The sequence below is a fragment of the Homalodisca vitripennis genome, chromosome 1 (genome assembly GCF_021130785.1).
Source record: "Homalodisca vitripennis isolate AUS2020 chromosome 1, UT_GWSS_2.1, whole genome shotgun sequence".
In the NCBI taxonomy this organism is placed as follows: domain Eukaryota; kingdom Metazoa; phylum Arthropoda; class Insecta; order Hemiptera; family Cicadellidae; genus Homalodisca; species Homalodisca vitripennis.
Genome location: NC_060207.1, coordinates 83,679,196 through 83,699,659, shown reverse-complemented (window position 1 = coordinate 83,699,659; position 20,464 = coordinate 83,679,196). Strand labels below are relative to the sequence as shown.

Sequence of the window (20,464 nt, the reverse complement as noted above, 5' to 3'; positions counted from 1 at the left end):
TAGCACTAAGAAACTACAATGCAAGTTCCTGAGGTGAAACATTTATGGATGTGAAACATGTATTATAAGTTTCTATTTATAATAGTTTTCAACATTATTCACATGTTAAAAAGGAAGGGTAAGATGTGCAGCCAGCAGCCAACTAGCGTACCCTCACAAAGAATTTAGGCCTATAATAATATAAATATAAATTTAATTGAAGCTCAAAATTTAAATTAAATTACATAAAAAACCAATATAAATGTAAGATGACAACAAAAAACCCACTGTATAAAAATAATAGAACTATTAACTTGACACATTTCTATATAACAACAATATCCTAAATTCTCATTTTTCTTACGTTTTGTACCTCTTTGAATTTGCATTTGTAATTTCAGTGTCATTTTGAATATTATAATAAATTTTACATAAAGAATATATTTAAAATAAATAAAATCTGGTATTGAGAAACTCTCTTGGTTTGTTTTACTTGTGCAGTATTACTTTAATGTACAACATGTGCTCCTTTTTATACATTCTTTCATTAAATTTATAAATAAACATACAAAATGAATAATTATTTTAATATGCTGCTATTTTTATTTAATACTACATAATCTTATTACTACTATTTTAAATAAAACAATGTATGATATGAAATACAATTTAGAGACTAATTATACCACCTGTACCTGAGATAAGTTCTGTAATGAAAGTGGCTTCATCTTTGATGTTGCGGACAAGCTCATCTGTGATGACGACATGGATGCCGTTGGGACCCTGCATGTATATGTGAGTCAGCTGATTGTGTGAGAAGCCCAGCAGGGCTGCCACCTTGACACACATCTCGCGGCTGGACAGTGAGGCTAGGTACACTGCCTGATACACCACCGGAGAGTTCTGTACGCACAAGTACAGGGTCCTGCAACATTTATATTATTTATATTTAACTCTAGAACCAGCATTTGAATTTTCTCTAACCACAGGCTGTTTTTTCTTGTATAAAACTTTGGTCTTAATACGATTAAAAATTTTCCTGGTTATGAATGTTCAAAACCGTAATTTGGTTGAACAATTACATTTTAATGTAACACCCGTAATTTTTGCTGGACTAGTTAGTTTGTGATTAACGTTCAAACTAGGTTATCTATACTTTTTGGTGCGAAAGTAATATCCAACAATAATGGCCAAGCCTGTTGGTATGACAGCTGTGCTGATGCACTGTGCCTGACACAAATATGAACGAAAGCAAACGTTGTACACCTCTAAGTGTCTTGTCTTGGCGTCTGTAACTAGTACTGGAGGTTTTCAGGTTATGTTATAGTCTGATTTTATTTTGAAATGACAGACATTCATAAAAGGTTAAGTATAACCAATTTAAACAATTTTTTAATGATCTCTATTGAAAATACTACTAAAAAGCAATCCATTTCAATGATTTTAATCATTGGTGTTTACAAAACAAATAAGTCTACAGATTGAATGATGTTGGTAAGCCCTAAGTAGTTTTTTTAAAGATAAATGTATGTTAAAAATTACTTTTTTAATAGTAAAAATAACCAAACTATTTAATTTAATTTTGCATTCAAAATTAAGAGAAGACTAGATGCATTTTGTTGTATATTTTTATTTTATTTTCTAACTATAGATCTACTGCTTTTAATAAAACCTTTAAAACAATCTTTTTATTATTGAGGTTCTAAATATTTTTACAATTCTATATATATATATATATATATATATACTGGTTCTAGAGGATAAAGTATTATAGAACTACAGACGATAATTATTATTGTAATCACCCGCGGAGGGGCTTGGAAGCATTTTTGCTAAGAAAATGTTCATCTCAGCTTAAAACCCTGTGGACAAGTACAGGGTTTTGCAACATCTATATTATTTATTATTTAACTCTAGATCTGACATTCAATTTTTCTCTAACCATAGGCTGTTTTTTGGTTGATGTGCACTTTTTTTATACAATGTGTAAAAACCAATGCTTACTACTGTAAACATAATTATATTTTGGAATCTTATTGTTCACAATGAATTAGACAATACTATAATGTATAATAATGAAAGTTATAAAAGAATAATGGTAATGTTGATTTTTGCAAGCTTTTACTACAAAATTCATAACCTTTTTATATGAAGGGGTAACATTTTTATCCCATATAATTTTAACGATAAAATTATGGACTAAATGTCCATGCGACTAGCTAAAAACGAAAATCCATAGAAAATTTGTGTACAAGTTCTTTTTTGTTTTACTAATTTTAAAAATCTTTTTATATTTTAAAGATACATAAATATGTTTTCATATGCATCATTTGACTGTGCATGTTTTTTTTTTTAATAAACTTTGGAAATTTCATTGTAGTATGTTGAAAGCTTATTTAGAAAAAAAGGTTTATTCCATGTTAAACTGACCATTTACTGCTTTACAAGGTCTGAAGAAGAGATATTTTGTAGATTTTGTAATAGGATTATAAGCAAAAAAAAAACTCTATATTACATCATAAAAAAAACAGTATATTCTATCATACAAATAAATTTATTAAAAAAAAACATAAAACCAATTTACCAACACAGGAAGAACATTGTTAGCCACCCAGTCCATCTACTATGTAAAACTTATATTTTAATTACTCACTTTGTAATACTTCCAAGTTTTATCACAAAAAAGTTTACATAAAAACTGTTTACTATTTAGATATGTATATGGATATACATGTTTACATATGTAAGAGAGCAACTGATATGGAGTTAGTCGACAACCATGATCTGCTTACTATACATGTAAAATATTTTTGTAGCATTTGGTGTGATCCAAGTAAAAAGCAGTTCTTTAATCTGATATCATGAAAATGCAAATATAATAAAATCTCTGACCACTAATAATTAATAAACGCGAGGCCAATGAGATCAGAGCATGCAATTTCGCATGTAAAACAGCAACGAGTTTGTCTCACAGTATTTCTTGCATGTAATTGTAATGCTCATCTAATTGATCCTTTGGCACTCAAATTATTAATATACACTAACTATACAAATATTAAAAGGTACGCTAAATCAATAAATACAATATAATATATTTATCTCAAAACAATTACGGAAAAAAACCAAGCGCTGCTGACAAAATTATCATATAATGGACGGAAACACAAGCTGATCATCACTAGTGTTTGGCAAATGTCACTGACATCACAATTGACGTAAAGGAAGAAATAAAACACCACTTTATTCAGCTGTTCATCACATTTCCAATGCTAAATATAAATAAATCATATAGTTTATTAACCATCTTAGAACTGTAATAAGTGACACAACAGTGAGTGATGTTAATCAAAGTAGCTGTTGAATTAAGTGTGCATTATAAATTTGCAATGTACCCACTTTTGCCATTATCTAGATCATTAATAATCCAGTATAACATTAAGAAAATACACTTTTAAATTAAATATGTGTAGTTGAAAAGCATTTGAAGAAACATTTTTGTAATAAATAAAATCATTTTTACAGATATAACTGTCAGGTTATCTTCACAACTCCTAATGGATACAAAAAATTACTTTATTTATTATGTAATTATGTATAACATTTTTTTTTAATTAACAGGAGGCCGAAGGGGCTCACAGTAATATTTAAGTCAAAGTCAAAGTCAAATACTTTATTGCCATTGATCATTACAATGAAATAGGCACAGTCACATTTATACATTAAAAACAGGCTATTAAATAAGATACATAAATAAGACATTTCATGAATGAACAATTAGACAGATAAATAGGCTACTTATGCTTAAAAGATAAGGCAAACATCAGTTTGTAAAAACTCCTCTACAGAATAAAATGGATTATTCTGTAACCAGGTGGTCAATTTGTGCTTAAAATTAGATAATGGAGTGTCATGAGCCGAAACGTGTAATTTGTTAAAAAATTTGACACAATTTACCTGATGTGAGGAGCCTGTTTTTGATAGGCGATGCTGCGGCAAGTCAAGCTTATGGCTGAATCTAGTCAAATGGCAATGAAAATGCTGCCTAGTGAAAAATAAATGTAAGTTAGTTTTAGTGTAGATAAGGATATGGTAGATGTACAAATTGATCACTGTAAGAATTTTAGCTTGGATGAACAAAGGTCGGCAGTGTTCAAGATACCTGGCTCCACACAGTGTTCTGACGACTTTCTTTTGTATGATGAGAATATCCGATACACCAGAAGAATGACCCCAAAGAATTAGACCATAAGATAAGTGTGATTGAAACAGTGCAAAATAGGAAGACCTCAGATGTTCTATTGATATTAAAGCTCTTAATTTCCATAGTAAATAGCTGACTCTCGAGATTTTTATACACACATTATTTACATGCTGAGCCCAGGTCAATTTCGAATCAATAACAAAGCCTAACAACTTTACAGGATGAGGCTTTTCTTTAGATGTTAAACTCAGCAACAGATTTTGAGTTTTTTCTGGATTGCAATGTAATTTGTTGGAGGTGAACCAATTTAATGCTCCAGTTTGAGCATTTTCAATCTCTGTTTGAAGAACGTCCAGATATCGGTTACTCGAGAAAAGAGACGTGTCATCCGCATAGATAACTGAGTTTACATTTAAGTTCACTGACAGGTCATTAATTATTACAGTAAAAAAGAAAGGTCCCAATACAGACCCCTGTGGGACTCCAATTGTTACCTCTTTCATTGAAGAATTACACCCCTTAATAGATACAAACTGCTTTCTATCCGATAGATAAGAGGTAATAATCTGACAAGCACTCTCAGAAATACCATAATATTTGAGTTTTTGAATGATTGAATCAAAGGGGACACAATCAAAAGCTTTGCTTAAATCTAAGAGAGATAGAGCCGTTGATTCCCTCCTCTCGAAGGCCACAAGGGTATGATTAACAACCTCCAACACCGCTGAAGTTGTGGACCTGCCTGGCCGAAAACCAAATTGTGATTCAGACAGGAGATTGAAATATTCAAAATACAAAAAAAGCTGTTGGTGCATGATGGTTTCCAAAATTTTAGAGAAAATGGGGACAATAGAAACTGGACGATAACTTTGCGGCTTGTCCTTGTCACCTTTTTTGTAAATCGGAATAACTTTTGACACTTTTAAAGAGCCAGGGAAAAAACCCGCCTCCAGACATTTATTGAAGACAATAGCCAATGGCCTTTTGATTTCATGGATGGTTTTCTTGATTATATTGTTAGATAACCAGTAATAGTCCATACTTTTGGAATTTGAGAGTTTAGAAACCATTTTAACTAAATCATCTGGTTTAATTTCTTTCCACTGAAATGAGTTAGGAGGAACAGGAATATTACCCAATAAATCCATGAAAGGAGAATTATTCTGTGGCAGATTGTTTGAGAGCTCAGTGACTGAATCAAGGAAAAACTGGTAAGTGTATTGAGTATGGTATAAGGATTACAAAGAGAACATATTTACTGCAGGCGCATAGTGCCATGGACCGTATTGAGTGAAAATGTTGTAATACAAAAATCTTACAAATGCATAAAATAACCTAGAACTACAGTTTTTCTTATACTGGCAGATGGGGGTTATGTTTAAATTAGAATGAACAATATAGTTTGGTGATTCTAGGCATTCTAAATTACCATTACCAACTCCAGGTAGCGATTACTGTTGTCCAGGGAATTATTTCTGCATAAACTGTTCCAATAAATGTTATAATTAAAACACTTTTTCAAATGTATTTACAAACACTTTAACAAGTTCTCATTATTTGAAAAATATCCTACAATTCGACTTTAGAGCTGCAGAGCCCGCTACATGAGAGGTGCCAGAAGTTGATTATGGTTCTTAGTATTATATTTATTACCAACATTATTTTATAATGTTTCTGGTTGAAACTTTACTAAAAATCCCTTAAACGACTGTTTTGACATGTCATCCACGTTGTAGATGTAACAATTGAAAATTGCTGAAGAGCTATGTTCAGTTCTGTTATATGCAGATCAAGTATGCAGATCGTAGTTGGTTTATTTACGTGTGCTGTGTTAGTTATTTTATATGAAGTTCCTTTTGATTTGCTAAACTTGGGTGAGAGTAAAATCAGAAGATTAACAAGAAGAAAATATAACTTATATTTACCTTGCACAAAGTTAATCAGAGTTAAAGTGTTCAATCCAAGAAACATTACCTGTTAGTAATGTGCATAACATATAAACAAAGAGATCCTAGAATTTGTTATTGGGCAAATTATTGGTCTTTTATGAGAAAATCAGGATAAAATTATAAATTTTCATTATCACACTGTGCTACCTTAGTAATGCACATTAATAAATATAATAACACCTTTTTCACACAGAATTTTAACCCTTCGTACGCTGAAAGCAAGTTGTATAAAATTGCTCTAATGCTCAATAAAAAATAATTTTTAATTTTTTCAAAGTTATATATTTTTTAGGTTTATTGGTCATGCAACTGATGAAAACACATGATAGTTTTTGTATTGCTTTTATTTTATTTACATATGAGTACATATACATGTAAATATACACGCAGTATATAAAGTCCAATAAATTTTTCTGAAGGTAGCAAAAGTTAGCACAACAGTAATTCATATTATTTATACAAAATTAGTAGATAATGAAGGGAACAAATCCATGACAAATATGGAATATATAAAGAATACAAAATGGCACAAAAATAAAAAAGGCACACTAATATTGGACTTGTATGTGGTAAATCTCAAAACACTCATCTGGGTGGAGGGCAGGCTTGGCCTCACATGTTTTACATAGATATATAGTTTATCACATTATCGATATGGATAACCTCGCACAACAGACAGCTAAAGCAGTATAGCAGGATATAAACAATAAACAACAATACACAGCGGCCGCCGGCAGCTGACTGTCACGCGCGAGTATTTCCACTTAGAGCGTACCGCTTGCTCACTGGCAATGGTGTGGACTGACAAAGCAAACAAAAGCTTCCGTTGTGATTGGTCCCAGATGTTTTGATGAGTCACGCTTAAAATTGCGTCATATTAGAACACCAAATATTTATTCTCAAGCATTCTGGCGGCAATTTGTAGAACTAACGTAATTATATTACGTTGTCAGGGGATTCCGTGATCTATTCCGCTTAGAACGTTTCGAGTTAGATTTACTCGGCGGAATATTCCGCTTACAGCGTACGAAGGGTTAAATGTATCACACAAAATTTTCAAACAAGTATGTTCCTCACATGGTTTCTACTTGTTAATTCACAGGATGCACGGCACAATCACACAATGAATGACATCAAGGCAGAACTTACTTGGCCCGAGGATGAAGAGAGTTGAAGAGGCGGATGCCATCAGCTAGGCCGCAGATCTGGATGAGGTCGTCACGAGAGAGACGCATCAAATCGGCCCCAGAGAAGCTAGCAAAGGTGTGCAAGTAGGCGGCAAAGCGGTTTGCCTGGAGCCAAGTCATTGTTTGCTGAGGTGTAGCACTTCCAATTAGAGCTCCCTGTTAAAAGCATTACACCATGTAACATAACTAGCATAATATTGAAGTTACCTCTTATGATTACATGAAATTTTAGTTTAGTGTATCTTTACTATCGTTGTCTTTTGCGTAACTTACAAAGTCATTCTTCCTAAAACAAGATTAACCCAATGATAAATTTCCCACTTGCTTTATACTATTTTGCTTTAATATTGAAATTTGTGAAGGCAAATTTTTATTTCAGACTACACTGAAAGAAAAGGCCACAAAAATTGTTATCAACTAACCCCATACTTTTTTAAAACATATATTTATTTGTTTATTGTATTTGTTATGAGTAGGTTTAATATAGCGACTACTGGATCACCGGTTTAGTTCCGCAACCAGTCTAGTTAGTAAATAAAAAATAAATATTTATAGTATGTATATATGATAAATTAACGAACACTTCATATATATATATATATATATATATATATATATATATATATATAAAATCAAACTATTTTTGTACAAAAATTAAAGAATTTAAATTGTCAACCTCCAAAATTTATTCTAAACATTTTAAAAGTTAACTGTAAATTTTGGCTGCTATGTACAATTGTATCTGTATTTGATAAACCTTAACATGTTTTGTGTTGTATTTTGCTGTATTAAACTAAAAATCTTTTTGAAACACAACATGGTATGTTTACTAAAGTAAAAAAAACCAAAATATAAACACAAAAATTAATTCAAATCAAATGTTGTTATTGAATGCTATGTTCTTACTGATTTTATTTACTTCTGTGAATACTTCCAAATTTTCTATGTTAGATTATATCTTGGCAATACAGTTGATATTTTTTTTTCAAAAAGGTTACTTTTGTATTTCAAGCTAATTAAAACTATGTTGAACCTACATTATAATTAATTAGGCATAGAGGTCTGTAATTGTTGCTATAGAGACAGGTGTGCTAGTTGCACAGTTTGTATCAGACGAATGAGATTCAGTTCTAACTGGTTTGTGTGTATTCTGGATGGTAGCAGCTCGGAGCTTGTGGCTTTCTTTCTGTTTATATTAATCTCAACTGGCAGTCTAATCTAGTTACAGTGTGTCTTACTGAGTATCGAATTCTATTGAACGGATTTATAGTCATCTGTTGGAATTAAAAAAAAATTTGAAAATAAATTTTAATGATTTATCAAAGGAAATTAATTTTATCAATGTAATAAAATAATTAGTTTATTAGATAATACTGGACTAATCAGTTGTCATTATTGTATCTATCTTATTATTGAACATTAAATTTTATAATACTGTACAATTTGTGAAGAATTGTAATATTAAAAGATATGTAATAGTTTAAATAAACTAAAGAATTTAATTATGAGCATACACTTTTGTGGAAGTAAGCAAAAGATAAAACAAAATCAGACTATCTATACTATTAATAAAAATTATTTCTTAAAATCTTGTTGTGTTTTGAAGCAAATTAAACAGAATCCTAAAATGTAATGATTACTTTTTCTCTTAAGATATTTTAGGGTTTGTGCAATCAATTCATCTATTTGATTGGGTTAACAATCAAAACAATACAATGGATAAATCATAAATTTTTAAGTTTATTCACTACCTGCCGTTTTCTTGGCAGACTTCCCATGACGGTGGTGGCAGCACTTACTCCAGAATATACCAGAGAAAGGCGACACAACAATGTAGACAATCCATTTTTAACCAGATATAACTGATAAGAAAGAATATATGTAACATGTTGCAGATTTTAATAGGTGGATTACGCGAGTTCCAGACAGCCAGTGGGGTCACAGATAAGGTGATACCGCCTATAACAGGTGTCGGACCGCCAGTTTTGATATAACTGTCCGGTGAGAACTGGTTATGACCAGTATTGTGATCTCACTAATAGTAATATCAGTGCTCAGATAAACTATCTGCTGTCTGCCCACACTTTCACCACTTGAGCTGGCACATCATTAACTCACCTTTGTCAACAATTGGTGCAATGCTTAGTGGGAATCATTAATCTACAGGATTTCTATATACATAGATAGTATAGTACAATTAAATCTGAAATTATACTTACAAATATTAATATTAGTAAAATTAAATCTTAAATTATACTTACAAATATTAATATTTTATATGTTCCACAACTTTCAGAATACAAATTGTATTCTCACTACATGGAAATTTTAATTAAGATAACAATTTTATGTGTAAACAAATGTGTTTTGAACTTTAATCAACGTATATACTATTGTTTATCTTTAGTATTGAGCCTATAATTTTTTATTTTGTAAAAAGCAGATTTTTTTATTTAAAGTTTAAAATACTTGATTTTATTTTTATTTATACACCACAGTCTTTGAGGCATCCTACCATCAGTGGCAGAGAATATCTGTTCAAGTGAGGGGAAATTTGTAGTTTACTCCTTCACAGGCATGTCTCTATTTTAAGCATTCTCTTTAACAACAAACAGGTGCTATTCAGTACCTTAAATCAAGGCATTTTTTACGTTAGCTACAAATAATGGTAAAATGTATTGTTTATAATTTCTTTTTACATACATCCGTATTGAATTGTATGTAGACTTTTTCAAAGGGGGGTAGAAGGGGGTAACTTTAAATTTTTAAATTTAAACCCCTATCTTGTGACATGTCATTTTAAAGATCTATTTAATGGAAACAAAACATCTCTACAACGATCCTAGCAAAAGTTAAGGGCAAATGACACAAAAAGATAATAATCTGTATGGATAATGCAATGTCTTGCGCATATCAACAAAATGCATGCATGATATCTTTTAGTAAGTCCTTGAGGGGCCCAGTTTATCTCTTTAACACTTTGAGTGCTGGCCCTAAATAACATGCAACTCTGTAGAATGCTGGGCGTTTTTGGTGGTTTTCACAAATTTATTAAAAAAAAGTCTTTAAGATATAAGAAAAATATTTACATGCCTTAATTCAGCTTACTTTCATCTTTACTTTAACGTGGGATTGTTAGTGTTTTTTTCAAAAACTACACATAAAAACTTTTTTTGAAAAACATATATTTTAGAAAAAAAATAATTTTTTTTATCTAAAAAACTAAACTAAACATATATACAATTATTTACAATGACCCATTTACAAATATAAACTGTCCTTTGAATAATACAAATCATGTTTTTATGTTTTGTAGTTTCTTGACAAAAAAACTATGCCGACATGTTGATGCGTCGGCATTACTTTCGCTGTCAGTACTGTTTTCAGCACCTGTAACATAATAATATACCGTGTAAAATATGAGTATGTTTTCATTTTATTCATATAAATAGAATATTAGTTGAATAAAGTTAATTTATTTTAATACAAATTATAGTTTGATTCACGAAAACAATAACATAACCAAACTTTTAGACTGATGTTTATATAGACTTATTCTTACCTGAAATATGTGTCTCATCTTCTTCCATGAAATCAGGATTGATGTCAGAATCATCAAAAAATACTATCAACACCAATAAAACTATCTTCATCTAATACATCACTGATCGCAACCGTCGTTCAAGCTGCGATAAGCCATGATTGCGACATCGACTGCCGGCTGCAACGAACGTCACGTCAGCGGCACGTAAACAATGCGACCGAAGTCGCTTTGTCATTATGCTCATTCAATACATCTGACGCTTTCTAGCGGTTAATTGTGTTACTAAAAACCCAAATAACATTGTAGAGTAGGCAAAACCCGTTTAAATACGGACAATGTAATATAATACCAATTGAAATGACAACCACGTAAAACTACGGGATTAGCATTCTTCGGAAGTTTCGCTATTCCGTAAAATTACGGGATTAGCACTCTAAGTGTTAAGTAGTATCTAATGTTTCTGGTGTGCATAGTTTCGGTAAGAGGTGTCTTTTTGTAGGTGGCATTACAATGTAAGGGGTTATTTGCCCATAACTTTTGCTAGGATTGTTGTAGAGATGTTTTGTTTCCATTAAATAGACCTTTAAAATGACATGTCACAAGATAGGGGTTTCAATTTGAAAATGTAAAGTTACCCCCTGTATATATATATATACAGGGTGTAAATTAAGTCATGATATGCCTTGATATATTTAAAACGGATTGAGATATCGATTTACATTTTCACCATACATATTAAAATACTTGTTTTGGACTTTTTGAAGGATAAATACCCCCCCCCCCCCCCTTTTCAAAGGGGAGTAGAAAGGAATCACTTTAAATTTTCATATATAAAATCTTTAGTATTTTAAAACTGACCTGTGTGACCAGAGAGTTATCGGAGCTATTGGGTCTGTCAGGGAGAGTCACTTGCGGTGTCAGAGAGGTCTTGGTCATGTTATGAACCTGCAGTTGGTCATCTCTTGTCGGCTTGCCACTGCCATTCTGGAGAGCCCCTCTATAAAACACAATTTTAACACTGACAAATTTGATCAATTAACTATTAATTATAGACTACAATGTTTCTATCAATCAACAAATTGACTAATTAGAAGAATTTTAAACGGGCGAAACTTTGAACAAAACGTTTTAAACATGGCATAAAATTTTTTTTCTAAATAAGCTTTTAACATATTACAATGAAATGTTCAAAGTTTATTATAAAAAATTTGATATATCATATGACTTACGTTGTGTATAGTTTGAATTTGTTCTAATCCTCCCACAACCGGTTTATGGAAAATCCAAAATACAACCTCTTAAATGTTTGTTTTAAATATGTTATTTGTTAACTGACTATATATGTAAATGCAATATTTCAGAATGTGACGTAAATAGGATCTTGTTAAGATTGTGTTACTCAGGGATTCCATGCTAAACTGAGTCTGATCATAAAAAAATTAAGTCAATTAAAACAAGATTATTATTTGTTAACCGGGGTGAAATTACTTGTGGAACTCGTTTTGTGGTATGATCGGGGAAGTGAGAGGAAAAGGGATAGAACTCCTTGGTGGAATTCATAGGCAGTTAAATAAATAGTGTCTATTTTTCTATTTTGTAAGTTTTTTCCACACTTACTGACTGATGTAATTTGGTAATCTGTTTCTAAAAAACTTTAGCTTAGGATCAGCTGTTTTGCTGCCATTGTTGATCTCATTAACCCTCGAACTAGAAATCAACATTATACAGTCAATCTGAAACGCACATGTTTTGACAGTTCATAAATCAACGCTACCACTACTATTTATACATTTCAAACAGAAAAAATTGCTGATTTCAATGATAAAATTTTTTTTGCTGTTTTGGCAACAGTAATGTCACAGTGACAATACATTTTGCCAGAAAGATCGTCTTCATCTACACATTTTGAAAATTAGTGACACATCATGGGTGTGGTTTATAGGAAATCTTAAGGAATTAAAAATAACTCATTTCTTGCAGATGATCAAGACATAAAAGATATAAAATTTGAGCAAACAATAGAAAAACTGCCTGATCCAACTGTTAAGGGTAAAGGTTTATTTACAATTATATGAAATCAGCACAAAAATTGATGTCTACGAAAAGCAAACTTTTATATTTTCCAATGTGTTATAGAGAATGCTCTTTATTTTGTACTATATATTTATTAGAGTGACTAATATCAATATTGATGGTGTAATTAATGTGAATAATTTACTTAGAAATACTTTTTCTCATCCAAAACGTATCTATGTTTGTACATATAACACCCATCACACTACTGTTGTTGGAAAATTTAAATGAACTATATGCAGCTTCTAAGATTGACCACCCAAGGATTAAAATTAGACTTTCAAAGTTCTGTATGATTTACCCGAAATGGTGCATATTAGCAGGTACTGCTGGCACACACTTTGTTTTTGTTTGTAGCATATATGAAAATATTTCGTTATTGCTACACGCCTGCTCAACTGACGAGAACTAATGTGAACTTATTAAGAAGTTAGTTTGTTCAAAAGACAACAGAGGCTGTGTGTTATGGCATTGCTCAAAGTACCTTTCAAGTGATAGTTTAAAATAATTTATTATGGACAAATTTCAAGGGTGGGATTCTAATGATGAAGTGACATATTCTTCTTGGCTATCTACATACCGAACTCAACAGATTTAGTTCACTGTGACATTACAAGAATACCTAGAAATCTTAACTGGAAACCTAGAAAAATTAATACTTCACTTATTCATTTTAAGTATCCTCAGGCCAAATATTTGAAACAAATCAAAAGTAACCTGAAAGAGATGAAGCCATTGTTCTGATTGATTTTAATGAAAACTTTTTTTTGTCTTACAAAATGAAACAAGAATATGATTGGACTAGTAGCATCTGTTCTCTTCATACTGTTGTGATCTACACACACCATGAGAACAATGAAGACCTAATAGTTTCCAATTTGTGCATAGTATCTGATGACTTATAGCACAATAAGGCATTTGTTCATAAAACAGAAGGTTTTTGTTGAATATCCAAAAAACAGTTATCCAAAAGTGAACAGTGTGACTTATTATAGTCATGGATGTACTGCAGAGTATAAAAACTTTTTGAATCTGTGCCTCTACGAAAAAGACTGGTTTCAAGGCTAAATGGTGTTTTTTTTGCTACCAGTGATGGGAAATTTTCTTGTGACACTATAGGTGGCACTGTCAAGCGCATTGTGATAAAGGTTAGCTTGGAACGTGGTACAGATAATGCCATAAGTTGTGTCCAAAAATTCTTTAATTTTTGAAAGACAAAATAGAAAACAAAGTATACTATAATCAAGAAACAAACATTGATAGACACACAGGAAAACTGGAGGATTATTTTGTAAAGCAAAGGCAGTCCGTGGAACATGTAGTTTTCACAATTTTTAACCACAATCTGAAGACTCAATTGCAAAAAAACGTGCAAGTTTTGATAAACAATGTTGCACAATATTTAATTTTGGTACTGAAACTTGGAAAAGATGTCTGATGTTGGTTTACACAATTAAATTGCTTATTTATAATGACCGATGGTATTTTAGCTTAGTTTTATCAAAGCACGACGATAAAAGTGATGTTAATGTAAAATTGTTGCATACTCATGGACCTGCTCCATCTTTTCTTTGGCCCTCAAGAAACAACATTTCTTGGGTTCCTGTGAGTTGCATAATTTTATGTGTAAACCTTTCAGATGTAAAAGCATTTGAACGTACGTATTATTTTCTGCTGAAAGAAATTGATTCACTCAACTTCAGTGCAGCAAGATGTTAAAATAAACTCAAGCCTAGAATTAAGAGATTGTTGAACCAAACTAGTGTAAATACTACATGAACTTAAACAAGATTTTTAACACATGAAGACTTTGGAAAGATATCTTTTTATTATTGAATTTCATCATTGTAAGTTTATATAAATACAATTTCAAGCCAAATTATTTCACAAATGACTCATTAGACAAACTTGTTAACTTATGTGCTTTAAATATATATTAATAATCAGTTGTTTAGATAATTTATGGGTTTAACAGTGTTCAAATTGATTAACAGTATTCATACTGTCTTGAATTCCATTACATTGGAAATTATGTTTATTTTGTTTCATGATTTATTTAATGTATGACAGTTAAAAACCCATAGTTTTTCTTGCAGAATCTAATAGTTTATGTTTTTAGAAACATAGGCCTAAATAAAAAATTGATTTCTGTAGTGCCTTTATTTTTACTATTAAAAAAAAGTTATAAGTAATATATTTTTAAACATTTAAATTTTTATGATATATAAAAAAAAGTTTTCTTATTCTGCATAATTTTGTTAACATTTTAGTGAAATCCAATTGTGATATGAGAAAAACTGACAAAGTTATGATTTATTTACTAAAAAAAAAAATTCCTCCTTAATAGTTTGAAACAAATAGTTTAAGCAAATTTTGAACATTCATAACTCTAAAAGTATTTTAGATATGAAGTGAATTTTTATATGAATAATGAATGAGAATGGCAAGTAGAGCACATACAAAAATTTCATAACATTCTGAGAACATGGGTTTCATGACCTGGATGATTTGATTGGATTAAATCTTATGCATTCCTATAATTGCCTATGATTCACTAAGCTGAGGTAACAAGAATTTTTATAGAAATTATAAAAGGCAACTATGTTTTGTTCCAAACAATATGATATGAAAACATACTGAAGATGATTCAATTTCCCCCTTCCAAACATACAGTAATGAAGGGAGGTAGAGTACTTAGCTTGGCTGGTTGACCAGTGAAAGGATTTTATATTGTGACAAATTCACAAAATTTCTATATGGCTTTCTGTTAAGGCCTTCTTTACATCATTTTAATGACCTTATTACTTATAAATTTATTATTTTAATCTTTAAATGTACTTCTAAAAATTAAACAATAAAATCTTTGGTGCTTTTTACTGCTGTTTCCATCAAACTGTGTTCTGCAGTACCAAAGAGTTTTAAACAAGATACCATTTACGTTCCATTCTCAAATTTTGTATATACATAGTCAGTTATAGTGTGAAAAGCGGTTACTCATTGATATCAAGCTGGCAAGTTATAGTGTAAGGTTTCTTTGATATCTAAGTCTAGGACATAGTTGGTTTTGTTGTTTTATAATGTTAGTGTTAAATTTGTTTTTAAAATTGTAATGTACGAGATTCTTCTTGTTACGGTAATTTATTAAAATTCTTATTGTGTACTATTTGTACATATCGAATGGTTCAATAAAAACAACCAAGTAACGAGTAAAGGCCGCATATTAGTCTCCCTGTTAACTCACTTTTAAGTGATGCATTATTAATTATTATTAGGTTTATAAAATAGGCTAGGTTAAAAAATAGTTCCTTATTTATATACTTAAACTAGGCTACATATGCTTACATGATCATTGCTTGTAGATTTTGCCGCAAATGTGGTTGATTAATCCTGTACTTTGAACGTCCACATAGACTTTTATTTCTACTCCAAGTAACACCAATCCGTTTGGCAACGAAACCTTGATGTATACGTCGTGATGAAGGGCACATTAGGTGGAAGAATTTGGCAGATATCTCAACGTCAGCAACAGTCATAGTTAGTGTATGAATGAGCACTAACATGTTTTCACTATTAAGGTTAAGGATCCACTTGCACTATACTTCAGACGTTTAATACTGAACTTGACACCAAAGTCGTCATAAAGTTAATCGAAAACTGTAGACCTATGTAGGTATATATTGTTTATCCATGAATTGGGTTTGATCACAGACATAACTTTAACGCATAGTGCACAGGAAGTCCAAAAGCCATTGTTTAAATTAATGTGTAAGTTTACTCATAAAACACTTGTTTAAGTTGTATCCTCACAATCTCTAATTGTAGCCTATACGTTTTTCAAAAAAATTCTTCTTGATAAAATCAATATTGAATAATCAGCAATAGTACTAAACCAGAAAGCCTAGTGTTAAGGATATGCACAGAGGTTAGGTGTACTGAATATAGATGTGACAAAGACTTTAGATACTGACTGAATCTGTTACAGAGCTAAAGGCATAAAAAGGCCTAATTTATGTCAAACCTGCAGCATGCCTGTATCTGGGACCCAAGACTCCAAAGGGCCCAATTCTTTTTAATACCGAAAATACATATTTCTGAGGTAAAAGCTGGTCGTCAGCTAATAAAATGGTCCTGCAGCAGTAGGTTGATGCTATTCGTAAAGACTGCGCGATCTTTGTGAGCAATGAACCGCGATCTAGCCACCATTCCCGTCGCCGATTATTCACTTTGAAAACACTCGTACACACTGGAACTGAGACAAAATATTTTATGAAGACTTGCTGGAATTGAGTTCTTTCGCTCATTGACACTTTCGGCCTTCCCCTGAACTCACGTATTCACATACAGGCGCAGACGCCAAATATCAGGTGGAATTAAAAACGCACACTCAATAAATTCTAAACACAAAATATGCATTAGCTTTTGATAGCAAGAGTACAACACAACACAATCTATATCCGGACAATAACTGGCACAATCTGGTTTTCACTGACGACGAGCTGTCAATGGCTCTACACTGCACAGTCAACTCGAGTGACCTCCACTGTTCCGTCATAGCTTCGGGTGTATCCGGTTACACTCGGAGAGCTTCGTTGTCATCTAACAATCGACACAACGTCATATTATGTACATCAAACTACAATGATTGCAACTAATCGTTGCCGTACGTGCAATGGGTGTTTTCACGCGATGAAGGTTTTTCTACCTTAAGGAAGAGAAAGAGGGTATATAAATTTTGAAAAGGGACTGGATAACAATTTTGCTTATTTTGAATAAAAAATATAGGCCTAGGTTCCTAGAAAACAATTAGTTTTGAAAAATAATTATTTTCTTTGACTTGCTCCAACCGGAAAAAATAGTTTAATGTAATTTGCATATACATACATATATATATATATATATAAATAAATAAATATATATAGGTATATAGAATAGAAACATTTTTTATTTCCAAAAACATATACACCAAGATATTAGATTTATTTACATTTGATAAATAGTAAATTACCCTTTTACTATACTTACTAAGTGGCGATAAAATAAAACAATTTAATTTTAAGTACAGTAGCTGGATAAATATTATTTATATAATTTAAGTAAACTATATATTACATATTAACATATATTCTTCAATGGAAATTAGCCTACATGGGCAAGCAGCCTGTGCGTAGGCTAGAGTCGTACTAAAAAGTTTATGTTATCTAGATGTCGAAAAAAGTGTTACTGTTACGTGTCGGTGTGTTTTAAGGCATACAATGTAGAAATGTAGGGGTACGGTCCAATAAGCGGACCCGGTTTTTTATATCGAAGAAAATAATCATCGATACCTAATATTCGCATATCGAATCATAGACTATCAATCGATATAAAAGTAATAACAATCATATGTTTAAATTAAAATGTGAATTTAATGATAACAAATAATAAATGAACATAACCAAAATCAGGGAAACTCATAACTTTAACTAAATGAAACAGAACGAAAACGTTTTTACTAAAGTTGTGTCCACCATTACCTTCTTTTTTTTGCATCTGAAGACGACCATGTTAGCTCCTCTGACAGTTACATTTGTTACCTTTCCACAAATATCACATAATGGATTCTTAGGAACTAACCCAACATCCTGAAGCCATAAAAAACATATTTTATCGTCTTTTAAAGCAATTTCGTGAAGCTTCCTAAGATTGACGGCCATTTTAATACACAATGTTACGTGAAATTTAAAATATTACCTTAATTGTATTATTTGAAAGTGTTTACAGCTGTTCATATAGATTATTTAAGTTGTTAAAAATAATTCATCAGTATCGATTGATTATATCGATGGTTATGATTAAGTAATATCGTTTGCCAATTTCGATATAAAAAACCGGGTCCGCTTATTGGACCGTACCCAAATGTAGTTGTGTGATGAAGGAGATAAGAGATAATGTTGTATTAGACAGAACCATCGGTAGAAGTAAGACCACATACACAAGACCGTGATATGACGAGCGCCGGGGATGGGGAGGGGTCAAGGTCAGGTTGGTCCCCAGTTTGAGTGAATGAAAGTTTCGGATCCTTGGACTCCAATTTGTAACATCAGTTCTGTGACATTATATTTAAATTTTGTAATACTACCTGATTCAAATAAATTTAAATGCTGAAATTTGTTACATATGTTTCTAAATAGAATATGTGAAATATAGTAAGAATTGGTTTTTGAAAAGGATTTATCTAATCTAATTGCATGAATACCAACATGTTCTGAATATCTTGTTTGGTAAGAGTGCAAAATTTCTGGTAATATTGTATTAGCATTTTTGTAGATCTATGTGAATTAGTAAATTTTTTATATATAACTGTCGTAGTGAAAGTAGGGAGGATTCCTGAAAGAGAGACTCAGTTGGATAACGCACATTTTTCCTCACCCTGCCTTTAGTATACTCTTTTGCGTAATGAAAAGAGGTTCAAGAAGCGTTTTACACGCACCGCCCCACGCAATGTTACCGAAGGAAAGAAGTGACTGGACATAAGCATAATACGCTAATTTTATCTCGTTTCCGTCTAAAATTTCACTTAGTTTCCTAAATGCATAAATATACTTTCTAATTTTGTTAAGGACATAATCAACCTGCTCAGACCATTTTAAGTGAGAGTCAAAAACAACTCCCAGGTATTTGTAGCGTTTTACGAGCTCTATTTCTTTGCACATACAAGTCGAATTCGAGTAACTACCGCACTGATGAATTATTAGATCTGTCAAATTATATTCTGTACTAGAATGCAGAGAAATAGGCATAAATTTTGTTTTGGAAATATTCAATGAAAGAATATTTTGGTCAAACCATTTTTTTAACGTCTTTAAGTCACTCGTTCCATTTAATTTAACATCTCGCCAGTTTTTACCTGAAATGAAAATCAAACTGTTGTCAGCAAAAAAATAAAGCTTCCCAAATAAATTAATCCTGGAAATATTGTTGATATAAATAAAAAATAAAACTGGTCCTAACGTACTGTCCTGGATTACCCCATATTCGACAGTTTGTTCGTCACTATTATGTCCACAGATTGAAACCACTTGACGCCTTTCTTTAAAATAACTACTAAACCAAGCCAAAGCAGTGCCGTGGACATAAATATATATATATGAAGTATGCAACAAAGATCTACTTCATGATGTATACGGGGCATTGCGTATATTATATCATCCCCCCATTAAACCCTGTTCCTCTTAATAAATAAAAATAGCAAAGTACCCTATGTTGTGATACAACAAAGTGATGGGGATAAAAAAAACACTAACAAAGGTTATAATCTTATTTTCAAATATTAGGGTGATTTTTTTATTTGTGCATCATTATTTTATTAAAACAATATAAATACTGCAGAGCAAACATTTAATTCCATGAAGGGAAGAATATCTTTACAATAAAAGTTAACCCCTCCCTTAAAAAAATAACAATTCCTAACTTAAATAGCAATGTACCCCATTTGTAAAATGAAATTTGAGATTTAAAGAGAAACTCCTTGTAAAAACAAAACCGCAATTGC

General features: G+C 31.4%; 1 protein-coding gene across 6 annotated transcripts in view; it reads right to left on the bottom strand.

Annotated features, from left to right (window-relative positions):
- LOC124365877 (transcription factor CP2-like protein 1) overlaps window positions 1–20,464 on the bottom strand; it is a 188,721-nt gene that overhangs the window by 7,896 nt on the left and 160,361 nt on the right. For all 6 annotated transcript variants that reach the window (XM_046821979.1, XM_046822013.1, XM_046821996.1 and 3 more), the window contains 3 exons: window positions 11,719–11,857; window positions 7,279–7,472; window positions 675–904 (listed from right to left, as the gene is read on the bottom strand). In XM_046821979.1, the coding sequence (XP_046677935.1) occupies window positions 675–904; window positions 7,279–7,472; window positions 11,719–11,857 (563 nt within the window). The remainder of the gene's footprint in view (window positions 1–674; window positions 905–7,278; window positions 7,473–11,718; window positions 11,858–20,464) is intronic.